The sequence below is a fragment of the Nematolebias whitei genome, chromosome 10, assembly GCF_014905685.2.
Source record: "Nematolebias whitei isolate Nwh7 chromosome 10, NemWhi1, whole genome shotgun sequence".
Taxonomy (NCBI): Eukaryota; Metazoa; Chordata; class Actinopteri; order Cyprinodontiformes; family Rivulidae; genus Nematolebias; species Nematolebias whitei.
The window spans coordinates 24,833,945-24,855,557 of record NC_056507.1 but is presented as its reverse complement, the minus strand read 5'-3'; the positions used below and the strand labels follow the sequence as shown (position 1 = coordinate 24,855,557).

The 21,613-nt window shown below is 41.0% G+C and overlaps 1 protein-coding gene across 1 annotated transcript in view; it reads right to left on the bottom strand.

Annotated features, from left to right (window-relative positions):
- iqsec3b (IQ motif and Sec7 domain ArfGEF 3b) overlaps positions 1 to 21,613 on the bottom strand; it is a 56,490-nt gene that overhangs the window by 26,506 nt on the left and 8,371 nt on the right. Inside the window, exons 2-6 of the mRNA XM_037683495.1 lie at positions 16,773 to 16,847; positions 8,005 to 8,122; positions 6,652 to 7,053; positions 4,569 to 5,290; positions 2,573 to 2,734 (exon numbers count right to left, since the gene is read on the bottom strand). Coding sequence (XP_037539423.1) covers positions 2,573 to 2,734; positions 4,569 to 5,290; positions 6,652 to 7,053; positions 8,005 to 8,122; positions 16,773 to 16,847 — 1,479 coding nt within the window. The remainder of the gene's footprint in view (positions 1 to 2,572; positions 2,735 to 4,568; positions 5,291 to 6,651; positions 7,054 to 8,004; positions 8,123 to 16,772; positions 16,848 to 21,613) is intronic.

The following is a 21,613-nucleotide window of genomic DNA, read 5'->3' as shown; positions in this document are numbered from 1 at the left end:
GGGGGGGGGTACACCCTGGACAGGTTTCCAGTCCATCACAGGGACACATAGAGACAAACAAGACAAACAACCATTCACTCTCTCACTCACACCTAGGGACAATTTAGAGTTACCAATCAGCCTAACATGCATGCTTTTGGTCTGTGGGAGGAAACCGGAGTACCTGGAGAAAACCCACGCATGCACGGAGAGAACACTCAAACTCCACCCAGAAAGGCCCCTGGACCGGGATTTGAACCTGGGACCTGCTCGCTGAGAGGCAGCAGCTCTACCAGTTGTGCCATCGTGCTGCCCCAAAGACAACCAAAGATCCAATAAATCTAACTAATATCTGAAAGCCCTTTCCGTGGACCCAAAATTGGACATTTGAGTTAACACAGATCACCCAGGATATTCTGGTGTCACCTTGTACCAACCAGACTACTCTTCAGCGGTCATAAATCACAGGATGATAAGGAAAGAGCTTGTCCCTGTTCAAAGGATTTCTGTGTAGTGTGAGATCCACCGCCGTCTTTTCTGCATGCAGAAAAATGACAGACTTTTTATTCACATTCTGGAGAATAATGTTTGTCTGTAATGAAATAATTGTTTACTGGGAATAACTAATAACTTGCCTTATCCTGATGCATGCTCAATAATCCAGGTAGAAAAATTAAAAAAAAGTTATGTCTGGTCCTCTGGACATTCAAAAACAAAACAAACAAACAAGTAGAAACGTTTCATCTTTCATCCGAAAGACTTCTTCAGTTTGAGGTGCTGTAAGACTGAGCTGAATACAACACCTCAGACTGAAGAAGTCCTTCGGATGAAAGATGAAACGTTTCTACTTGTTTGTTTGTTTGTTTTGTTCGTTCAGAGCAGATTAAAATAATACTTTATTTAGTTGATAACGTTCAGCCCTTCCATTCTGATTTGTTCAAATCGACACCCCCCCCCCCCTTTCAGGTTAGAGGTGTGGTTGGAAATTTGCAATAGAGGGAGACCCTGAGAGGAATTTTGAAGTTGAATGAGAGAGAAGACAGGAGAGAAGAATGATGAAGAACTTCAGAAGAAGAGCAGAAGTAAGCTTCTAGGACAAAACAACCTACTTATAATACAAAAACTTGCAAGAAGAAAAATTAAAGTTTCAACTTTAGCAAAGTTGATAGAACGCTCTTCAGCGCTCCAGAGAGAGACCAACTTCAGCGCTCCAGACACCCGCAGTTTTCATTACCAGAGCTAATAACAGCTGTCCAGAACTCCAGGAGATGCCTCGGTTGGCCATTAGAGCCAGCTGGGACCGGACTCCTCACCTGGATGTCCAGGGACCTTTGACGTCACTCAAAATCCTCTCAGCAGAAAGTCTACGTCATCTGATATCTGCAGGCAGCTGTTCGAAGACGACTCCTGTTAGGAACAGCTCTGAGGTTGACTCTGGTGTCCAAGAATTTAGATTTTAACCAGTTTAGTATGAACTCAGTTCAGTAATGATTTATCCTTAAATTTCGGACCAAATTTCAAATATTGGACGATAAAGCGTCTTTCTTTTAGTTAAATTTGCATAATTAAGCTGTCCTGCTGAAAACTCCAAAGTTCCACATTTCATCTTGTTTTTGGTTTGGGTAATAACATAGAATAAATTCATTTTATCTGTTGATTCCTGCTAACAAGCATTGTTGAAGGTCACATTAATTTCCATACACTCGGGATGTTAAGTCAAGCCGTCATTTTAAATGTAAGCAACAATTTCCAACAGTTATTTTCTCATATATAGTCAAATAAATGTCACAAAATTGTACTAAAGCTTGTGTGTTTTATTTATGACATCTGAATCCTTGATATAAAAGAACTCACGGTGTAAAAAGGGTAATTCGTGGTAATTTAACAATAACATCTGAATTGACTTTCAGACTTTCAGATTTTTTCTCAAAGCTGAGAGTGGTGCCCCTTCAAAATAAAATTCGTAATGAATTTTAATCATTATTAACCCTTCCCGCTACACCTTTAATTCAGTGTTTTGCCATGGACACTACTCAATCTGTAAAAGCCAACTCACAAGCACTACATGGATTGACTTAAACTGTATACTTTTTAAATCAAATCTATATTTTGTCTTGGGCAGCACGGTGGCACAACTAGTAGAGCTGCTGCCTCTCAGCGAGCAGGTCCTTGGTTCAAACCCCGGTCCAGGGGCCTTTCTGGGTGGAGTTTGCATGTTCTCTCCGTGCATGCGTGGGTTTTCTCCGGGTACTCCGGTTTCCTCCCACAGACCAAAAACATGCATGTTAGGCTGATTGGTAACTCTAAATTGTCCCTAGGTGTGAGTGAGAGAGTGAATGGTTGTTTGTCTCGTTTGTCTCTATGTGTCCCTGTGATGGACTTGCAACCTGTCCAGGGTGTACCCCGCCCCTCGCAGTGATTGCTGGACATGGGCACCAGCGACCCCTGTGACCAAAAATGGAATAAGCGGGTAAAGAAAATGGATGGATGGATATTTTGTCTTAACAAAATGCATTCAAATTTCAGACATAAGCTCATGAGAATGCATGTTTGTGTGTGAATAAAAAAACATTGCTAAATAACATGCACTCACTCCAGGACGTCTCTGTTGAACTGCAGCTTGCTGTTCCCCAAAAACTCTCCGATCATCTGTCGGCTCAGGCCCTTCCTCTGCAGCAGGAAGTGGGCCACCCCGATGGCCGTGTCTGGGACGAAGCCACGCGTGATCAAGAAGTGGATGCCTCGCTCTGGGTTCCTGTGACCAACGGAAAAGAAGCTAAGTGTTAGCAGTGTGCGTAGGATCTTCATGCACTCAAGCACATGTGTGTTGGTGTGTGTTTAGATAAAAAGATGCATAATGTGTGAGTGTTGTCATGTGTGGGAGGGAATGTGTGAGGAAGAGGAAGGGCGAACAGGGAAAAGAAGAGAGCATTCAAGCAGAAAAGCTGTGAGCTCAGGACTTTGAGATCAGCTCAGCTGTCACTGAGTTAATTTACTTTAATTTGTTTGAACTAATATTAAGCGGAGGCCAACCGTAGGCTCTGTTTATAGAATCACTTACGTTCTTCATGCCTTTCTTGCTGTTCTGCTACATTTTGCTCTCTCTTCACTTCTTATTTCACGGACATCACACCCTTTTAAATTGGCACTAAATTGGCAGCTCCTCCCAACAATCTCAAACACTAAGTGGAGAAATGACATTTTCTGTGAACACGCAGGGAGAATGCTGAGTGCTGCATGACTTCATGGAATAAACTGAAACAGAATAAATAAATAAATACATAAATAAATAAATAAATAAATAAATAAATAAATAAATAAATAAATAAGCTAAAAGTCAAAAGTAGCAAGTGACTGGATAGAAGTTGAACAGAGCAAAAAAAAAAAAATGCTTAGTTTCTAAAAGTAGCTCAAGGCTAGTTAAAACCTAAATGATGAAAAATAACCTAGTTACTAAGGGATAGCTAAATGATAAGAACAGCAAAACACTAGCTAAAAATAGTAAAAGGGTACCAAAAACTAAAAATAGCCAAATCCTATCTTAAATCTAAACGTGTAAAAAGTTTTGCTAAAAGCAGCCAAAGGGTATCCAAAAACTAAAGTAGTAAAAGTCTTGCTAAAAGTATCGTATTTAGTATCGTATTTTTCGGACTATAAGGCGCACAGGATTATAAGGTGCAATATCAATGAACGGGTCTGCATTCATGCATACAGCACACCAGACTATAAGGTGCATTAAGCGAAACAAAACAGTCAGATAAGTCCAACTTTATTCAACTCATTCACAATAACCACATAAAATCGGTTCGAGGTCGGTAAGTACAACCAGAATTAATACATAAGGTGCACCTGATTTTAAGGATCACTGTCAATTTTTGAGGAACTAAAAGGATTTTTAAGTGCGCCTTATAGTCCAAAAAATACGGTAGCTATAAGTAGCAATTAAGTAGCAAAAACTTGTTAGCAAAAGGTTAGTTAAAAGTAGCAAAAGGGTATCCAAAAACCAAAGTAGTAGAAGTCTTGTTGAAAGTAGCAGAGTAGTGAAAAACTAAAAGACTAGCTAAAAGTAACTACATTTATATAAAACTAAAGTAGAAAAAGTTTAGCAAAAAAAAGGCAGCAACAGTCTAGGTAGAATCTTACAGTAACATAAAGCTAAAATAGTTAAATGTAGCAAAAGGCTAGCCTAAAGCTAAAGAAAATAAAAACGGAGCAAGTATCGTAAAGCAGATTTCAAAATGTTTTTCCGGGAATTGAAGAGGTCTCAATGTATTTCTGTGGAGGAATTATTTGTAAATAAAGTTAAATATTGTAAAATGTATAAAAGTTACAAAAACTAGCAACTATCTCCTGAATGAGTTGGATGTTTTTTATATAAATTACTAAAATAGGACCAAGTTTGCAGAATTAGCCAGATTGCAATAAAAGAGTATGGAAATAAAAAACAGGGAAACAATGGTGTGAACGCTGAATCAATGAACACACAATGAGCTGCTGTAGGTTTTAGAAGATCTGATCAATCCAAACACGAGTTCTTCAGACTCGGTACCAGATGATGGTTTCTGCCACAGCGCATTATTCTCACTCACACGTTGAAGAGGTTGAGTCCGATGCGGTAGAGGCGTTTGCGGTGAGTGTCAGTGGACAGGGTTGGTGAGCGGCAGGAAATTGGATCCTGGCAACGATCCCGTGGCAAAGAGACCACCAGAGCCTGCAGGGCCTCAGGAGTCTGACCTGGGGGGATCTGCTGAGGATGAGTGTAGTGGTACTGCTGGTATTGAGTGTAAATCTGGGCAGGCTGCTGGTTAGACTGGGCTGAGGTGGAAACTGAAGTGGAAGTAGAGGTAGAAGTGGAGGTGGATCCCAGCCTGTCTGAGCTGCCCTCGCCCTCCGATCCAACCCATCCTGCAGCTGGCACTGTCGAGCACCTCCGGGATCCTGGGTCCACCATTTCCAGCTCCTCAATAGGAGGGGGAGCAGGGAACTCCGGCTCATCCGCCAACAGGCCATCTCCTACTCCGCCCGTCCCACTCATAGAGGTCTTCCTGCTGCCTGGTCCTCCTCCTGCGTTCCCCAGGGAGGTGGTGGTTGTGGTGGTGGTGGAGGAGATGGTGTAGGAACTATTGCTGTCGATGTGAACCGTTACATCCCTGAAGGCCATGAGCAGTGAGCTGGCACTGCGGGGCAAACCAGCGCTCTCTGCAGCTGCACGGAAGGCCCCGGGGTCCATCAACAGTCCTTTGCCTTCTCCGCTCTCCGACATGCTCCAACCACGAAGGGCGTCGTCGATGGACTGGGCCAAGGAGTGAAGCTGCAGATATGATCAAAACGAAAACTAATTAAATTAGCAATCATCTTTGGTCAAAGGGCACGAGTCACGTGTGTGAATGTTAATCACAGCTTGAGGTTAATTAGAAGTAGCATCTGTAACAGTGACTGCAGCTGGACTCAGCAGCTCCAACAAAGGTTTGGACCAAGTTTTTGGAGCCAATTGCTGTTTTCTCATGAAGATAACAGCATGCTAACATGTCTTTGTTTGGGAACAGTTATTTGGGTAAATATTAAATCTATGATTTATATTTTTCTAAAGTGTGCCAAATAAACCCCTTACTTAACTGAAATTCCTAATGAGGCAACATCTGGAACAGGAAATCTGAGAAGTTGCTTTTTTTTTTTTTTAAGTTTGTTTTCAGTTTGATGGTAGCACAGTTTTAATTTGCAAATACAATATTCTGAATAGGATTAGAAAATATTCTCTGTCCAACTTCCAGGTAAATATAAGATTCAAATAATTGCCAATCTCTGTGCCTATTTACATTTACAGTTGTTTTTTCACTCTTATTTACACACAAAAAGAAAAATAATTGCACAGCTGGTAAAATCCTCTCAAAAAGCAAAAAACACCAGTTTGAATTTGCATAAATACACTAACCTTCACACATTTTGCAAAAGACTAAACACAGAAAGATTTCATGTCTCTCTCCAAGCTACTGATTCCAAAGCACTGTCTTTCAAATGACCACAACTGTGTGTGTGGATGAAAACACACCAATCAGGTATAAAAACTACATTGATTCAGCATCTGTGCAGGGGCGGATCAGGCACACAATGAGATTTTATTTCCCAAAATGCGAGTATAACGTGATGTGCAGGACATCTTACAGCCAGGTCCGGCAGCATTTGTCTCATGCAACGCTGCTCTGAGGATTTTTCTGGATATTTCCCTTACAGGAGTGTGTAAACGATGAAAACAAGTGTTACAATCAATGTATGTTTCATGTGGCAACAAAATGTAGTTTTCATAAATTTGTGTTTTTTATTTTATTTTAATTTTTTTCTGGGAGGGGTGTTGCAAAATGGTTTTGTTTTGCTAAAGAAATGTGTTTTCTGATAACCGAACACGTTTGTGGTCATTATGTCGTGTTTTGAAGGGGGAAAGAGCTCTGTTTTCAAAATTTTGCCCAAGAAATCACAAAAAGAACCGTTTCAGAAAAACTCTTCCAGTATCTCTAATCTATTTTTAATAAAATGTAGCTACCAATATCAAGGAAAACAAATCTTATACAATCAGTCAAGAAATGCATGTTAATTATCAATATTGATGATGTGTGCTGTTCAGGCATCTTTTACGTCTCTACATCACAAATAAAATAAAATAAAAAAAACACTGACTTGTTCAGAGAAGCAGTCCTCCAGCTGTGTGAGGGTGGATCCAGGGGTTTGAGGTGGAGCCTGGTTTGAGGTGGAAGATGATGCGTTGCTCGGGGCTGACGCAGGAGATGGGGGCAGAGATGTGGAGCGACACGGAGGAGGAGGTGGCGTTTTCGATCGTAAAGGTATTTGACCTCCTCCGGGATGCAGAGAGTAACTGTGTCTCTGGGCCGCGTTCCGGTTTCGGCCTGACGGGCTGGGTTGGCGCAGGGAGATCCGACGAGGCAGCTTACTCTCCGACAGCGAGTTGCGGATCTTCTGGAAGTTCTTGCTGAGCTGGTACTGGCGGAAGGCCGTCTGAATACGACGGGCTGCCCGCCTCGCAATGAGATGGCCTCCATACTTCAGCTCCAACTCTTCTATCTGAAAGGGGAGACAAGGAGGATGGTGAGCTTGACTGAGCACATCAAACACGTTAACGAGGCTCTGCACGGGTGATAAATCCACCCAAAGATGTTTAATCATTCATCAGCACCCAAACATGTCTGCAGAAAGATCAAGAGAGTGTGGAGGAGGCCTGGAATTCACACTCACACGCATTTTAGAGGCATCCCTTGTAATTATCTGTTAGCTCTTCCTGAGGTGGCGAGGGTTTATAGTATCAGAGCCAATGAAAACATCGTCTATCATCATTCAGATGCTAATACAAGCTGAAGGGCCGTGTGAAAGAGGATGGATGTGCCGTGACAGAGGTGCTATGGAGAGAACGGACAGAAGAGTAAACACCCTGACGAGCCTGTCTTTGCTCTTCCTGTTGGCAGGGCACCAAAAATCTCCCCATCCTTCGGATTTTTACCTTCTGATGTTCTCGGCAAGAAGAAGCAAAAAGAGGAGGAGTGGGAGGCAGAAGAAGGAGAGGAGAGGTGGTTGGTCTGTTGGTGAAGAGAGGGATAAAGAGGACAGCCACTCAGTGCCTGGTGTGGAGCTGCTCACACCAGCAGCGGATGTAAACACACCAGCTCTGCAGCAGCAGCAGCAGACCCTTCAGTTGTTTGCTATGAGGAATAAAGACATATCCAGCCACAAGCAGTTATTAACTGTTACCATGACAACCTAGCATCTCCTCTCTTCCTGTCGCCGTGGCTGTTGGTATCTCTGGGTTGTTGTTTTTTTCATGTCATGTCAACAGAGACAGAAATAGACCTGAATAGGGGTTTTCTTTTTGTCAAGCAAGGCAATGTCAAGTGATACCCCCACCCACCCCCCTCCTTAAAATCCCCTTCACCAACTCCTTTTATACTAAACCAGGTGGAACTGACAGCATTTTTACTGCACCTCACCGTGTGTTTATGGCAAGAAAACAAAGTGAAAAACCTGTTTGTTTTTATTCTCCAGGCTTATCTCGTACTCGCTGGGCCCCTCCCTCTTGATCCTCTCTGGTTCCTGTCCTCTGCCAGAGGACGTCCCGTCCTCCAGGCTCAGCAGCTGTCCGCTTTAAGAGGAAAAAAAAAACAGTAAAAGAGAGACATATCAGTCTGGCCTCTCTGTACCGACCCAAAAGTCAGCTGTTATCACAGAAGCGGGCCATCAGCTCTGCAGATTGTGAAGAGGTTTCTATAAAGGAGGCAGAACGCAGACTGTGATGTGTGGCTGTGATGACCCGAGGGGCAGATGACTGACTTTTTGTGTCCACACGTATTTGGTCAGAGCTGTGGCTCCACTGCAGGAGTGAATTACTGGATGTAGACACAGTTTGAATACTAAAAAGTTAAGAGTACATCACACACAGTCCAGAATCCTCCTCCTCTTCTTCTCTCTCTGACTATATCCTGCACAAGACTCGTTTTATTTTGCATTTGCAATGCAAGCAGCAATATCTCCACTCTTGGTAAGAAGAAAAAGATTCAACTGTAGTTTAAAAATTTCCCACGGCTCAAGCTGTCAAACAAGAGATTGTAAAAACGAATGGAAATCCTGAGAGGAAAAAGATTTCATTTTTGATGATCAACAATATGATCAGAAATTCATTTCTTATTTAGGTTTTAAGAAGAACCTTTCTTTTTTTTTCCAAAATATGTGAGTTTATACTATTTTTGTCTGATCTGCTGTTGTCAGCAGCACAAAAGAGGTTCAGGTTTTCCAGATAAATACCATATTTTTCGCTGTACACGTCGCAGTTTTTTGCATAATTTGCATTACCCTACAACTTATAGGCCAAAGCAAGGTATTTATGGATTTTTCACATATTTATAAACTAATTTTTGGTTGTGATATGACTGTTTTCATTCATTCTGACTGAAAAAAATTGGACACTACCATTTTCAGTCACTAGATGGCACCAGAGTTGTATGGCATGCTGTTGTATCATGTAATAGGTAAAAGTGGTTATTAATGACACAATCGGCTTGCCTTAAAATGCCACCGTTATCTGCCTGGAACAAATGAATCAGCTTCATTTCACTGCATCACCCAAGTGAAATGCAGCTGATTTGACCATCAAAGTGCATTTATTAAGCAAAAGTTCAACTGCAACACACCTTTACTATAATTTCAAGCAAACAAATAATTGTTTTTAAGCATTAATTTTGTTAAATTCTTGTTTAAGTCCTCCCATGCATGCTCCCGTGGCCGCCATTTGGCAGCCCATCGATTTATGGCACCACACCAGCTTATATTTCCGGGATGTCAGTGGTGACGCATAACAGATGTGACGTATACAGCAAAGTGACAAATTAATGGATTTTTCCACTTTATTAGACATGTTTGGACTGATGTGACTTATAGGGTGGCGTGACGTGTACGGTGGAAAATACGGTACACGTTTTTGTATATTAGTTAACCCACATATGCACACACACATAGAAAGAAGGCCTAGAAAAGACAATAGTTTTATTTTGTGACAATCATTACCATAGCAACAAGAAAATATTACACAAAACTATATTTTTAAATATCAAATAAACTGTAGAATCAGTGTTAATGCTTGGGTTTTTATTTATTAAATCAGTAAAACATAAATTACCACAAAAATTTCAGTTTTGTTGCCTCAAAAGTAGAATTTTTTTCAGCAATCTGACGACTTTTTGTCTCTAGGCTGCAACAAAAATATGAACAGCCTGCATTTAGGGAAAGCGAGAGGTGGTTAACCTAAAATAGTTTAGACAAGTCTGTTTGGCGTCATGCTGGGGTAGTGGTGCACGTCACCCTCTTGTGGTTAAAAGCAAAATGTACAAAACACACACGCCATGGGGTCTTTGAAGCAAGGATTAAAGATGTAGGCACTTTTTTTTCACTTCTCAGGACATAAAACATGATAAACACAAATCTGAGTAAAAAAAAGCATTTTTACCTGTCAGTATTATCACAGATGATTATTTTCCTGTTGCTCATTCAAACGGTCATAAATCTGTCCTGTCACAGTTTCCCTGGAATTTAATTTTGAACAACTGAGTCAGATTGTTTCTCTGCAGTAAGACTGTCATTTTTAAATATTAAAATGTTCGGGTTTTTGCTTTATTCCACATAACCGCAGTATAACTCTAGTCTTATTGAAAAACCACTGCCAAGTTTGTAGGCAGTAGTTTTTGATGCACCGTCTACACTCTGATTACAATTAACCTCTTAAATAAAATTCCACTCAGCTGTCTCACCTTTATCAATTTAGTTGTGCACAAAGTTTCAGCGGCAACAATAAATCGTGTGTGTTGTGATGTGAAAAATGAAAGCCAGCTCAAATTAATCACAGAGCATTAAATGAGGAAAGCCATTCCGGCAAACTAAAATACATATGCTGCAATAAAAGGATTGAAACTCATGCATCTTTTATGCAATGTTTGGAGGCCTAATAGATCCCCTGTCATGCACTGCCTGCTTCACACCACAAGAGCACATCAAGTGCCAGTCTATTCCAACCCATCGGGTCCCGCTACATGAAATGAGGAGCATGGAATAATAACTCGTACGTGGATGTGTGCTGCATCAAAGTGCGAACAGGAAGTTATTTTTGAGGCAGCTCTGAAGACAAAAGACTTGTTGCCACACCAGCATCGTTCCACCCAAGTTGTGCTGTGAAGATCAATGCTGAGTCTATATATGAGACTCCGAAAGCTAAATGTGTTTCCATGGCAATGACATCATTAGGATGAGCATTTCTGCAGCAATTTTTATGATAAGTAGAACAAATTGTGGCGCATTGTTAAAAAATAATAATAATTTTAGATGTCTTTTGCATTTTTTTGTGGAGAATTCAGAAACTCTTAAAAACCAAAAATGCCATGACCATAAAGTTAACCGTGATGATCAGAAGAAAAAAACGTGGGGGAAGCCCACTTGTACGCTCTGCATTTATTCGATAAACACTCCTCTCGGTCATCTAATAGCAGCAGACGCAGGAAGCTATATTTAAATCCAGCTCAAATCGGAGTCAAACAGTGTAAAACGTAGAGGCTGAATCGAGCAGCTCAGAGTCCCATCCTCCTTCTCTAATCCCAGACACAGATGGTACCATGTTCCTTTACATGGCAGCATTATCAAAATTCTGTGAAAGCCATGTAGGGCTTAAGTAATTTACTGGCAACGAAGGTCCTTATACTCATCCGTCTTCCAGTAATCCAAATGTTCTTACACATAAAGCCTTACTTTGTCTTTACAAGCCTGCAGAAGACTCTGCATCATATAGAGACAGTCAAACTGGACCAAAGTAGACAGATATATGATCACACCCTGGAGGCTTTTGAATTGTGTGCAGTTATGAGTGCAAGCTTTCCACTATCTGGATACTGCTACTCTAATCATTTTTACGTGAACGGAACCAGAGCTAAAAATGACTGGGGAGAATAAAATGCCAGCTCATGCTTAAATAATGAGCACATCACTTAAGTTCTTCTGTTTCTTTTCCTTTTTTTTCTTTCTTCCTGTCGCTGTAAAATCAAGTACACTGTGTCCCTCGCCAGAAGTCAGAGATGGGGGGCCAGAGAGGCTTTGTTGTTTCTGCAGATGAGATAAAGTTGGTGAAAACAGGCAGAAAGAGAGAGGACAGACTGAGCTAGAACAGAGAGAGGAAACAGGATGGCAGCTACAGTGTGTGTGTTTGTGTGTGTGTTGATGTGAGCATGCTGGAGGCTGTCTCTATCAAAAACTCTATTAAAACACTGCCATGCCCCGGTGCTGCATCAGAATACATTAGAGTACATTAGAATACATTAGAGGATTTTAAATGCAACTGGCCAGCCAAAGTCTTCGTAATGACGTGAGCATTATCACACTTGTTTTTGCGTTTTCCTCACGTATATACTCACAAATCATACGCAGCAGCAGCTCAACAGATTAAACATGTCTGCATGCGTGTTGTCACGGCGCGTCTGTCGAAACACATCACTCATAGTCCCTTAGAGACTCGTAGTACTGTACACCCAGGGGAGGACGCACGCCTACACACCTGAAGCAGCACTTTAGATCTTTTGAAATAAAGTTCTTTGAAAAGTTATGAAAATTTGATACCTTATCTGATGTAGATAGCTCTTTGAACAACCCCAGTTTGGAGTTTAATTTCAGTCCAAGCACAGTTGAAATCAAAGTAAATTGCTGCCATCTTAAGATAAGATAAGATAAGATAAGATAAGATAAGATAAGATAGAACTTTATTGATCCCACAGGAAATTGTTGTGCCAGAGTTTCAATACAAAGGAACGTACACAAGAACGTACACAAGATATAAAAAATAACAGAGATCATAAAAATACCAACAATTGAGATCTAAACAGGTGCAGACAGAAACGTTGAAGTGTTTATTGTAGAACATGATTCATTTTATTGTCCTCTGTACAGAAAGGGGGAGGAGTTGAAAAGTTTGAAGGACTTCCTGTGTTGTTCTGTGGAGCACCTCGGTGGTCTCAGTCTACGACTGAAGGTGCTGCAGGAAGAGTCCAGTGTGTCATGCAGGGGGTGTGAGGTGTTGTTCAGGATCTGGAGCAGTTTCCTCAGCATCCTCTGCTCAGACACCTGTCAGAGACTGCAGGTCCACTCCCAGAACTGAACCAGATCTCTTGATGAGTTTATCGAGTCTGCTGGCATCAGTTTGCTTCACCCTGCTGCCCCAGCACCACAGCGTAGAAGATGCTGGAGACCACCGAGTGGTAAAACATCTGCAGCATGGTCCTGCAGATGTTAAAGGACCTGAGTCTCCTCAGAAGAAAAAGGCGACTCTGCCCTTTCTTGTAGAGGGTGTTGGTGTTAGCTGCCCAGTCCAGTTTATTGTCTAGATGGACCTCCAGGTACTTGTAGCAGTCCACAGTGTCCACCTTAGTACTCTTGATGTTGATGGGGTTGGGGGGACTGATCTTCCTGTAGTCCACCTGCAGCTCTTTAGTTTTTCAACATTGAGTTGCAGGTGGTTCTGTCCACCACACCTTTGTATTCAACTTCCTGGTCACCAGTGATGCAGCACATAATGGCAGTCATTCAGAACTTCTGCAGATGCAGGATTGTGAGTTGTACCTGAAGCCCGAGGTGTAGAGTGTGAACAGAAAAGGTGAGAGGACCGTCCCCTGAGGAGCCCCCGTGTTGCTCAGTATGGTATCCGAGGTGGTGTTCTGCAGCCTCACATACTGTGGCCGACCTGTGAGGTAGTCTCTGATCCAGGTGACCAGTGAGTCATTCACCTGCATGTCCAGGAGCTTACTACTACAGAGTAGCGCAGGTATCATGGTGTTTAAAGCACTGGAAAAGTCAAAGAGCATGACTCTTACAGTGCTGCCTGCCCTGTCCAGGTGTGTGTGTGAGCTCTGTGCAGCAGGTAGACGATGGTAAAATAACTCCAGTCTCAAAAATATCAGAGCTGTTTATGCAAACTTTATTTTGCAGACTTGAAATGCGTTGTATTGCAAGTGTAAATAGCTGATTGTAGCACTTCCTGTGCAGCCTGGGGCACTTCCAGCATGAATATTGTAATATTTCAGCCAGAATAGCCATGTAATGGAAACCTGACTGGAATAGTTATGACGGCTTTGAGGTTGGTGAAAACCCATGGGGCAGGTATATTCCAAAAACTGATTTATCAAATAAAAAAATCCAAACCTTTGAACATAAGAAAATGCTAGGATCACAACAGGCTATGAGCTGCAGGGACTTACATACAAGGATCTGACAGAAACTGAGTAAAACCAAGGAGCTCATATCTACTGGGATGGGTGACTGGCAGCCAGGTGAGAACAGGTGAGAGGATTACGGATGGCTGGCAGGTGTGCATGTCAAGGCAAGGCAGAGGGAAAATAATGGCTGAGTACATTCATCCATGATCTTTACCCGCTTCTTCCTTTTCGGGTCATGGAGGTCACTGGTTCCCATATCCAACAGGCACTGTGCGAGAGGCGGGGGACACACTGGACAGGTCTCCGGTCCATCACAGGGACACATAGAGACAAATGAGACAAACAACCATTCACTCGCTTACTCACACCTATGGGTAATGTAGAGTTACCAGTCAGCCTAACATGCATGTTATTGATCTGTGGGAGGAAACAGGAGTGTCTGAGAAAACCCACACATGCACGGAGAGAACATGCAAGCTCCGCCCAGAAAGGCCACCCAGCTGGGATTCAATCCTACGACCTTCTCGCTGAGCGTCAACAGCTCTACCAACTGATCCACCGTGCAGCCTTGTCCGAGAACATGAAAAATCAAATCTAAATATGCCAAACCAGACTAGTAACAAAAAAACATGGCTGATAACTAAAACAGCCCGGCAGGAACAAACAGAAACACCTGAAAACACACCTCTTACAACAGGTAAAGGTTTATGAAGCAGCTCTTGCATTAACCACTGGGACATTTCTGAGATTAAATATAAATTCACGAGACAGCAGCAGTCCACGTTGGACTTGCCTTTGGCTCAGGGGTCATCAAATGGTGACACGCCATCCAGCCTGTGTGTGCAATGGAGATTTCAGCATCTTTAATATATTTTGTCTGTATTTTTTTGGTTTAAAGCAACCCAAAACATTGAAGACAATAAAAAAAGTCTAATTTAATCAATGTTTTAATTTATGTGAGGGGTAAACTGAGTCCTGAGGCTTTATCAGACTGACAGCTTATTTGTGATAAATGATAATACAGAACCTCAGCCCGCCTCACTCTCAAGGCTGTTTCTGTCCCACTTCTGTGAATTTGGTGGAGATAAAAATGTTATTCTGTATTTTAATAATATATTGATGTTTCTGGTGAATGAAGTTGTGCATTAATGAGGGCAAACACAAACTCACAATACTTTTTCATTAACTTTTAATAGGTTTGTTTTAAATCTTCTCTTTTTTTTACATTTGTAATACTTCTAAACATTTTACTTATAAACATTTTAGTTGTTTCAGGTTTTCTCGTAGTTTTTAACATTCCTGCCGCAGTGACTCAGGCAAACTAACCAAAACTGTTCATTTAAAGTAAAGTCAAGGACATTTATTCTAGTCAAGATTAAATCAAAGGAAAGTGGCACACAAAAATGGATGTAAATAAAAGTTGCAGCTTTTAGCTTAACCTTTAAAAGTTTATAAAACTAAACAGCTCACATCAACAACTTAACATAAAAATGTGCAGATAAACAATAAATGTGTATAAACCCTTAATACTGAAAAACGTTCACCGATTACTGGAAAATATTCCTTTTTTTCAGACACTACACTTCATATATTAAGCTGGATACTGTAGCTGTGAGATATTTAATACCTATTATTCTATGATTATTGTGAATAATACCAATTACAATAACAATAAATATTTTTAATTCTTTATTAAAGGCCGGCCTTCACCGAATCTGCTCAGAAAAGATCTGGCCCCATGTTCAGATGAGGGCTTTTATTTATTTATTTATTATTATTATTTCACTTAATAGTATGAGCGTTTTCCTTTCTTGAAAAGAAAAAGAAATATTCTGGCATTTGAACATATTTGGCTGGTGACCCCTGCCCGGTCAGAGTTTAACTCCTTCCCTTCAAACAAAAGTGGTTCAAAGAGCTATCTACAACAAGTAAGATATTAATTGTTTATAACCTTTCCACAGAAGCTTCCCACTTCAAACGATCTGAAGGATCTTTAAAGGCGGAAGCGAGTGGGGAAAGGTGCGTCAGGTTAGGCAGGAGGCAGATCTCATGGCATCTCTGGGGAGGTTTGAGTGCACTGATGGATTCAGTGCATGTCTGTGTGTGCTGAAGCTGCAGCCAACGGCAAAACAATTTCACGTGAGGATGATGGCGACAAATAAGGAGCCGAGCTGGTGTTACACATCTCTTCTCCATCTCATCGTCTAAGCTGTTCGTCCACCGGCGCTGCGCCGTTAGCCTGTCCAAGTCGTTGGTCATGTGTGGGCGTACGGGAGTCAAACAGTCAGACCAGAGAGAAGAGAGAGAGGGATTCCATGCAGGCAGATGGTGATATTAATAAGAGAGAGATTTGATGGGGAATAGATGAGGTGGAAATAATTCCAATGAGATGAGTACACAAGACACAGTCTTAGAACAGGCAGCTTAATAATAAATGGAAAAAATAAACAACTTGAGATTTTGCAGCAGAGGAAGATGTGGCGTTAAATGATGCTGGGGACGACCAAACAAGGGATTGAAAAGGAAGAGGGTATATATGGGGGAAAGATGGGCACATATTGATAATGTTGATCATATCAGCTCAAAAAGTTCACACAGTCGTATGTTAAACTCCTGCCCACTCAGATACAGGCTGCTAAAATGGCTACTGTAGATTCTCCTGTTACTATGGCAAGGATAAGTGTTGCATCATTTCAGGGTTGCCATGGGTGCTTTGATAATGACAATATCCCTTCATACATCAGCCCACCTCCACCACTATTGTTTACTTGTGATCTATAGTTGTTTTATATATATATACATATACATTTAACTATCTCACTGCATTATTAGGCTGCACGGGTCAATAATTGCACCACTTCCCACGGATCAACTGTCCAGTTCATCACGAGTAAAAGCTCAGGCGTTGACAGGACTCAGATTACTCAACTCAGAGGAGCAGATTATGAACAGACAGAGAGCTGGATATGGTTAACATAGCCCATTTGGACAGAAAATTGAGGATTTTTTTTTTTTAAAGAAGACAAAGTATGTGTTGTTGGCTGGGGATCTTACTCAGATGAGCTGGAGGTATCAGCCTCTGGATGCTCAGGGGCAGGGCAGCAGAACTGATGCAGCACAGTCTCACTCCTGCAGAAGGACAAAGAAAGAAAAAGAAAGAAAAGGTCAGTAAAGGGAGGAGGAAAGCTGCAGGACCAGCAGATTAAGCTTCAACGTTGCTTCTTGTGTTCATTTGCAGCATCCCAAACGATTGTACAGAGCCTCTCCTTGGATTCTGGATTATATGAAACAATTTAGTGCTAGTCTCAGGGTAAAAATTCAAATGTGGGTCAATTCTAGGCTTAGGAAGCTCAGAGCAAGTGTAAGTATTGATATGTTTGGATATGTACGCTGTGATTTAACAGAATTGCCCGCTTCCAGTCTGGACAGATGATTAGTCCAGCTCTTCTGCCTTCCTCCTAAGTTAGGTTGCCCTCTCTCATTTGTTTCTCATACATTTTACATTAGCATTCATATTTCAGGCATTATGCTGGGGCTCTTATCTGGAGCAAATTATGAGCACAAAGAGAGCAGAAGCACATCACATATTTGGAGCTGCACTGTATCCACTCCTTCAGCTTTCCGATGCCGTTCTGTCAGAGACATAAAACTGAGCGTGTTCATCCTGCAGCTCTTTAGGAGGTTTCCATCCACATTGTGTTCAAAGAATCCAGCTGACAGTAAAATCCTCTGCTGCACTACGGCTCGTTTCCTGACCTGAGTGCACGTTATCGCTCGTGACACAGAGCCACAGTGACAAGCAGTCCGAGTCAGTGCCGAACCAGGAGTGACAGCCTGAGCTATAAAAAGCCACCTTTTCACAGCAACTTCCACACACTTAAAGGGACCCAGAATCTTCTGAATATCTGTTGTCAGCATTACTCACACTTGGTTTCTGTGATAAACACTTGTAAACCACCACCACCACTTCAGTGTAACCTCTCACACAAAATCACACACGTATCAGTATTTATTACTGGTCCCTGCTGAAGGATGGAGGCAGACAATTATGAATTTGCTCATGTCTGTTTGTAGCAAAACATCTCTCAAACCATCATAATAAAACTGTCAGGATCAGTGTTTTTTATTATTGCAATTTTATTTGAGTTCATTTTGTTCCATGTGATTTCACTTGTTTAAACCAGGGGTGTCCAATCTTGCTCCAACACACCAGATTCAGTGGCTGAACTACCTCTTCGTGTTCTACAGAAGACTAGTCACCTATTGGTAAAGTATGCTGGAGCAGAGAAACTTTGAAAACACACAGGATAGTGGCCATACAGGACCAGGCTTGGACACCCCTGGTTTAGTCTTTGTGTAGTCATTAGTCGTTCCCTTCATTTGATCAGTTCTACTCTTCTTCTCCAGCTCCGCCCACTCTCACCTGTTCCCTGTCTGTGTTTAGCTCAGGTGTCACCACTTCAAGTTCAAGAATCTTTATTATCCCCAAGGGGCAATTTGTTTCACAGTCAGTAGGCACACAAAACATCCGTACTAGACAAGACATTGAGACATTAAAATAACAGTACAGAGCCCATCACTGTTCGTTGATAAGCCTGATCGCTACAGAGATAAATGAGTTTTTCAGTCTGTTCATCCTACATCTGGGCAGCAGATACCTGCATCCAGATGGAAGCAACCTGAACTCACCATGGAGTGGATGATCAGGATCTGCCAGAATGAGCCTGGCCTTGTTCACTAACCTCGTCTTGTGTAGGTCAGGACTTCCTCATCGGTCCCTTTTTGAACATGCGAACATTATAAGTTTTTATCAAAGTCAAAGTTTCTTTATTTGTCATTCCACCACAAGTGGTACATGTGGTGGAACAAAATCATGTACACAGGGTCCCAGTTACATCCAACAAAAGTACAAATTGTAAAGAAAAACAGTAATAAAATCTAAGACATGAACTAAGAACATTACAGTTCTAGAATTGTGCCGCTCAAGGTGGCTGCATGTTGGAGCAGCTCTGTTACTTTCATTCTGAGATTTTGCTTTTGGAAACTTTAATTCCTCTTTTTCTGGATGTAAATCACATATTTTGGATGATTGTTTCCTCTGGTATCGGATGCTGTGCAGCTGGAAGGATTTTTACTGAAACTTTTTAAGTTTTGGACAATTGTTATGATGCGTAACCATGGCAACAAGGCAGTTTTATACAACCAACAGCTGATTAAATCTCAAAAGCTCAAATAATATCTCAGCTACAGCCCCAAATCTCAAATGAGTTGAAAAGGATGTTCTGTGGACGCATTCTCATCTACCTGCCGGCTGTGCTCAAGTGTCTGACCACTGAGATCCTGGAACTAGCAGGAAACACGTCTCATGACAGCGGAAGGACAGGATTATACCTTGGCACCTACAGTTGGCTGTCTGCAGCGACGAGGAGCTCGGCAGACTGCTGGGAGGAGTGGCCATCGCTCTGGGAGGAGTTCTGCCCGGCATTTGGGCGGTCCTACAGCCCGGAGGAACCGAGAGGCCAGCCGAGTCTGGGTGGACTGATCGGACGGCATCTGCAGCCAGTTTCTTAGGATCCACTGTGGGATGGACCTTTACAAGAGATCCTTCCTGTCTACAGCCATCAGTATCAATAACATCTTTTAATGAAATGAAGATAACAAGTTACAACAACAAATAATTTCCCTTTGGGATTAATAAAGTATTTTCGAATTGAATTAAACTAAAAATACACTAAGCACTAGCACTACAAAAACAATACGCTGAACAACAGCAGCACGAATAGACATTTATGTCATGTCTAGTTAAAGCTTTTGTCCTCCCTGAGATGTTTTTTAAGCAGGTTTTGCTGGTGCAACCGCCTTTTTGTTGTTGTTGTTTAAATACATTTTTGTTATCTTTTGAGTGATGCCAAAAATATAATGCTCGGTAGTTCTGTTCTAATCAACAAAGTTAGGACTAAGATGCTTTTTGCTTCTCTCCACAGAAATATCATTCCAAAATCCAAAACCACATTCGATACCGGACACTCCGGTAAATGAGGTCAGACATTAAAAAATGCACTGCAGTTTAGATAAGCGTTAAAATATTTTTAATATCACCAGGTGAATCAGCCACCAATCAGGCAAGGACACAACAAAATAATAATTCACATATCAAATATATACATATTTTGGTTTTGTGTAATTGTGGTATTTGATTATTTTATTTGTAAATAGTATATAACAAGATTGCCGTGTTTTCCTTTTGAGTTTTCCTGTATTTCGGTCCACTATTTCATGACATTTTGGAACATTTGGTGATGTCACGGAATGTGGAATAAAACATTCACATGTTAAACATGTTTCTTCACGTTAAACAGTAAGAAAATTGGTTATAACTTAGTCAGATTTAAAGCCTTTGAGCTAAAACCTAATGTGGATGACATACACTCCTCAAGGTATTTTAGGCCTTTAATTATATCCAAATTTATTTTTTCAGTTCCTTTTTTGACAAAAGTCATTTGTCTTCTGTTAGCAGCTCCCTCCCCAGGGACATCGGAAATTTCCAAAACATTTATGCTGCAGCTCAACATCCATTTTTCAACACAGACGTTTTCTACATCCCTTCTCGCCTCTAACATCAGGCAAACCAGGCATGCTATCTTTAATCTTTCACACTAACAGGATTAATTACTTGTAATGCATCCAAATCTAAACCTGATGAAACCAGGATGCCAAAAAACAAAACATTTTCCGAAGACGAAGATGGATGGATTCTCAATGAAGAGGCAATCATGGTGTTCGCCTAAAGATTATATGCAGATTAAAAATAATATACCCCCCCCCCCCCAAATTTCCACATTTGTACACAAATCTGTTCTGAGATGATTATAAAATATGTTCTTTTTATTCATTCAGGCTATTTGCCTCCTTTTTTAAGGTCATTCATTATTAAGTCAATTCATCTTCTGGGTGAAATTTACCTGGTTCAATTAAATACTTAAATCAACACCCTGCAAATGATCTGCTTAATGTAAAACAGATCATTGGGAGGGACGAGCAGGAAAATCAGATTGTGTAAAGTTAGCTTTAAGAATATTAAAAGGTACCCCAGTTAGGCAAATGCATGTTTATTTTCAAGAATCATGGTCCAAAAGCAGATGTGCATTAAAAGTCTTTCCCCTGCTGAAGTTCTCGTGCAAATCAATTTATTGTTCTTTCAGTTTTCTGGCTTAAAATCAGCTCCTGATTGAGGTGATGTTTCTAAGGTTTGTCCTCCAAGCAAAAAGAGACATTTGTCGCATCAGTTGATTGACGGAAAATGTTTTTTGACAGTTTGACATAGAGGTTAAAAAAACCCTCTCTTTTAAGCTGAATTTGACATTTTGACGTCATATCTTGTCCTGTACTATATCGGGAAGTTTTATATACTGTAGATAAAATTATGCACAGACTTTTGTCATAAATCATCCACACCTCTGACACCTGTGTTCATTCATCACTTTTATGTATCCAGTACTGAAATACCCCCATCAGGATCACACAGGAACTGGGGACCTTAAAGGGATCGTTCAGATACTTTGAAATAGGGTTTGCACATCTGTATTTTTAGCAAAATAACTCCTCAATCACTAAAGGGGATTTTAATAAAACTTTCATAAAGTAAAGTTGGTTGTACTTCTACAACTGCTTAACTTTTAAAGTTAAACCAAACTTAAAATGGCTGCCAACCTTAGGCTACACAAAAATGAATTTACTTCAGACTACAGGTTTTGAACTAAAATTTGCTGTGGTAATAGCTGACCATCATTCACAACACATACTCTGAGCAGTAACAGATGATGCAATATATTGTAATATTGCATGAGAATACATATATATATATATATATATATATATATATATATATATATATA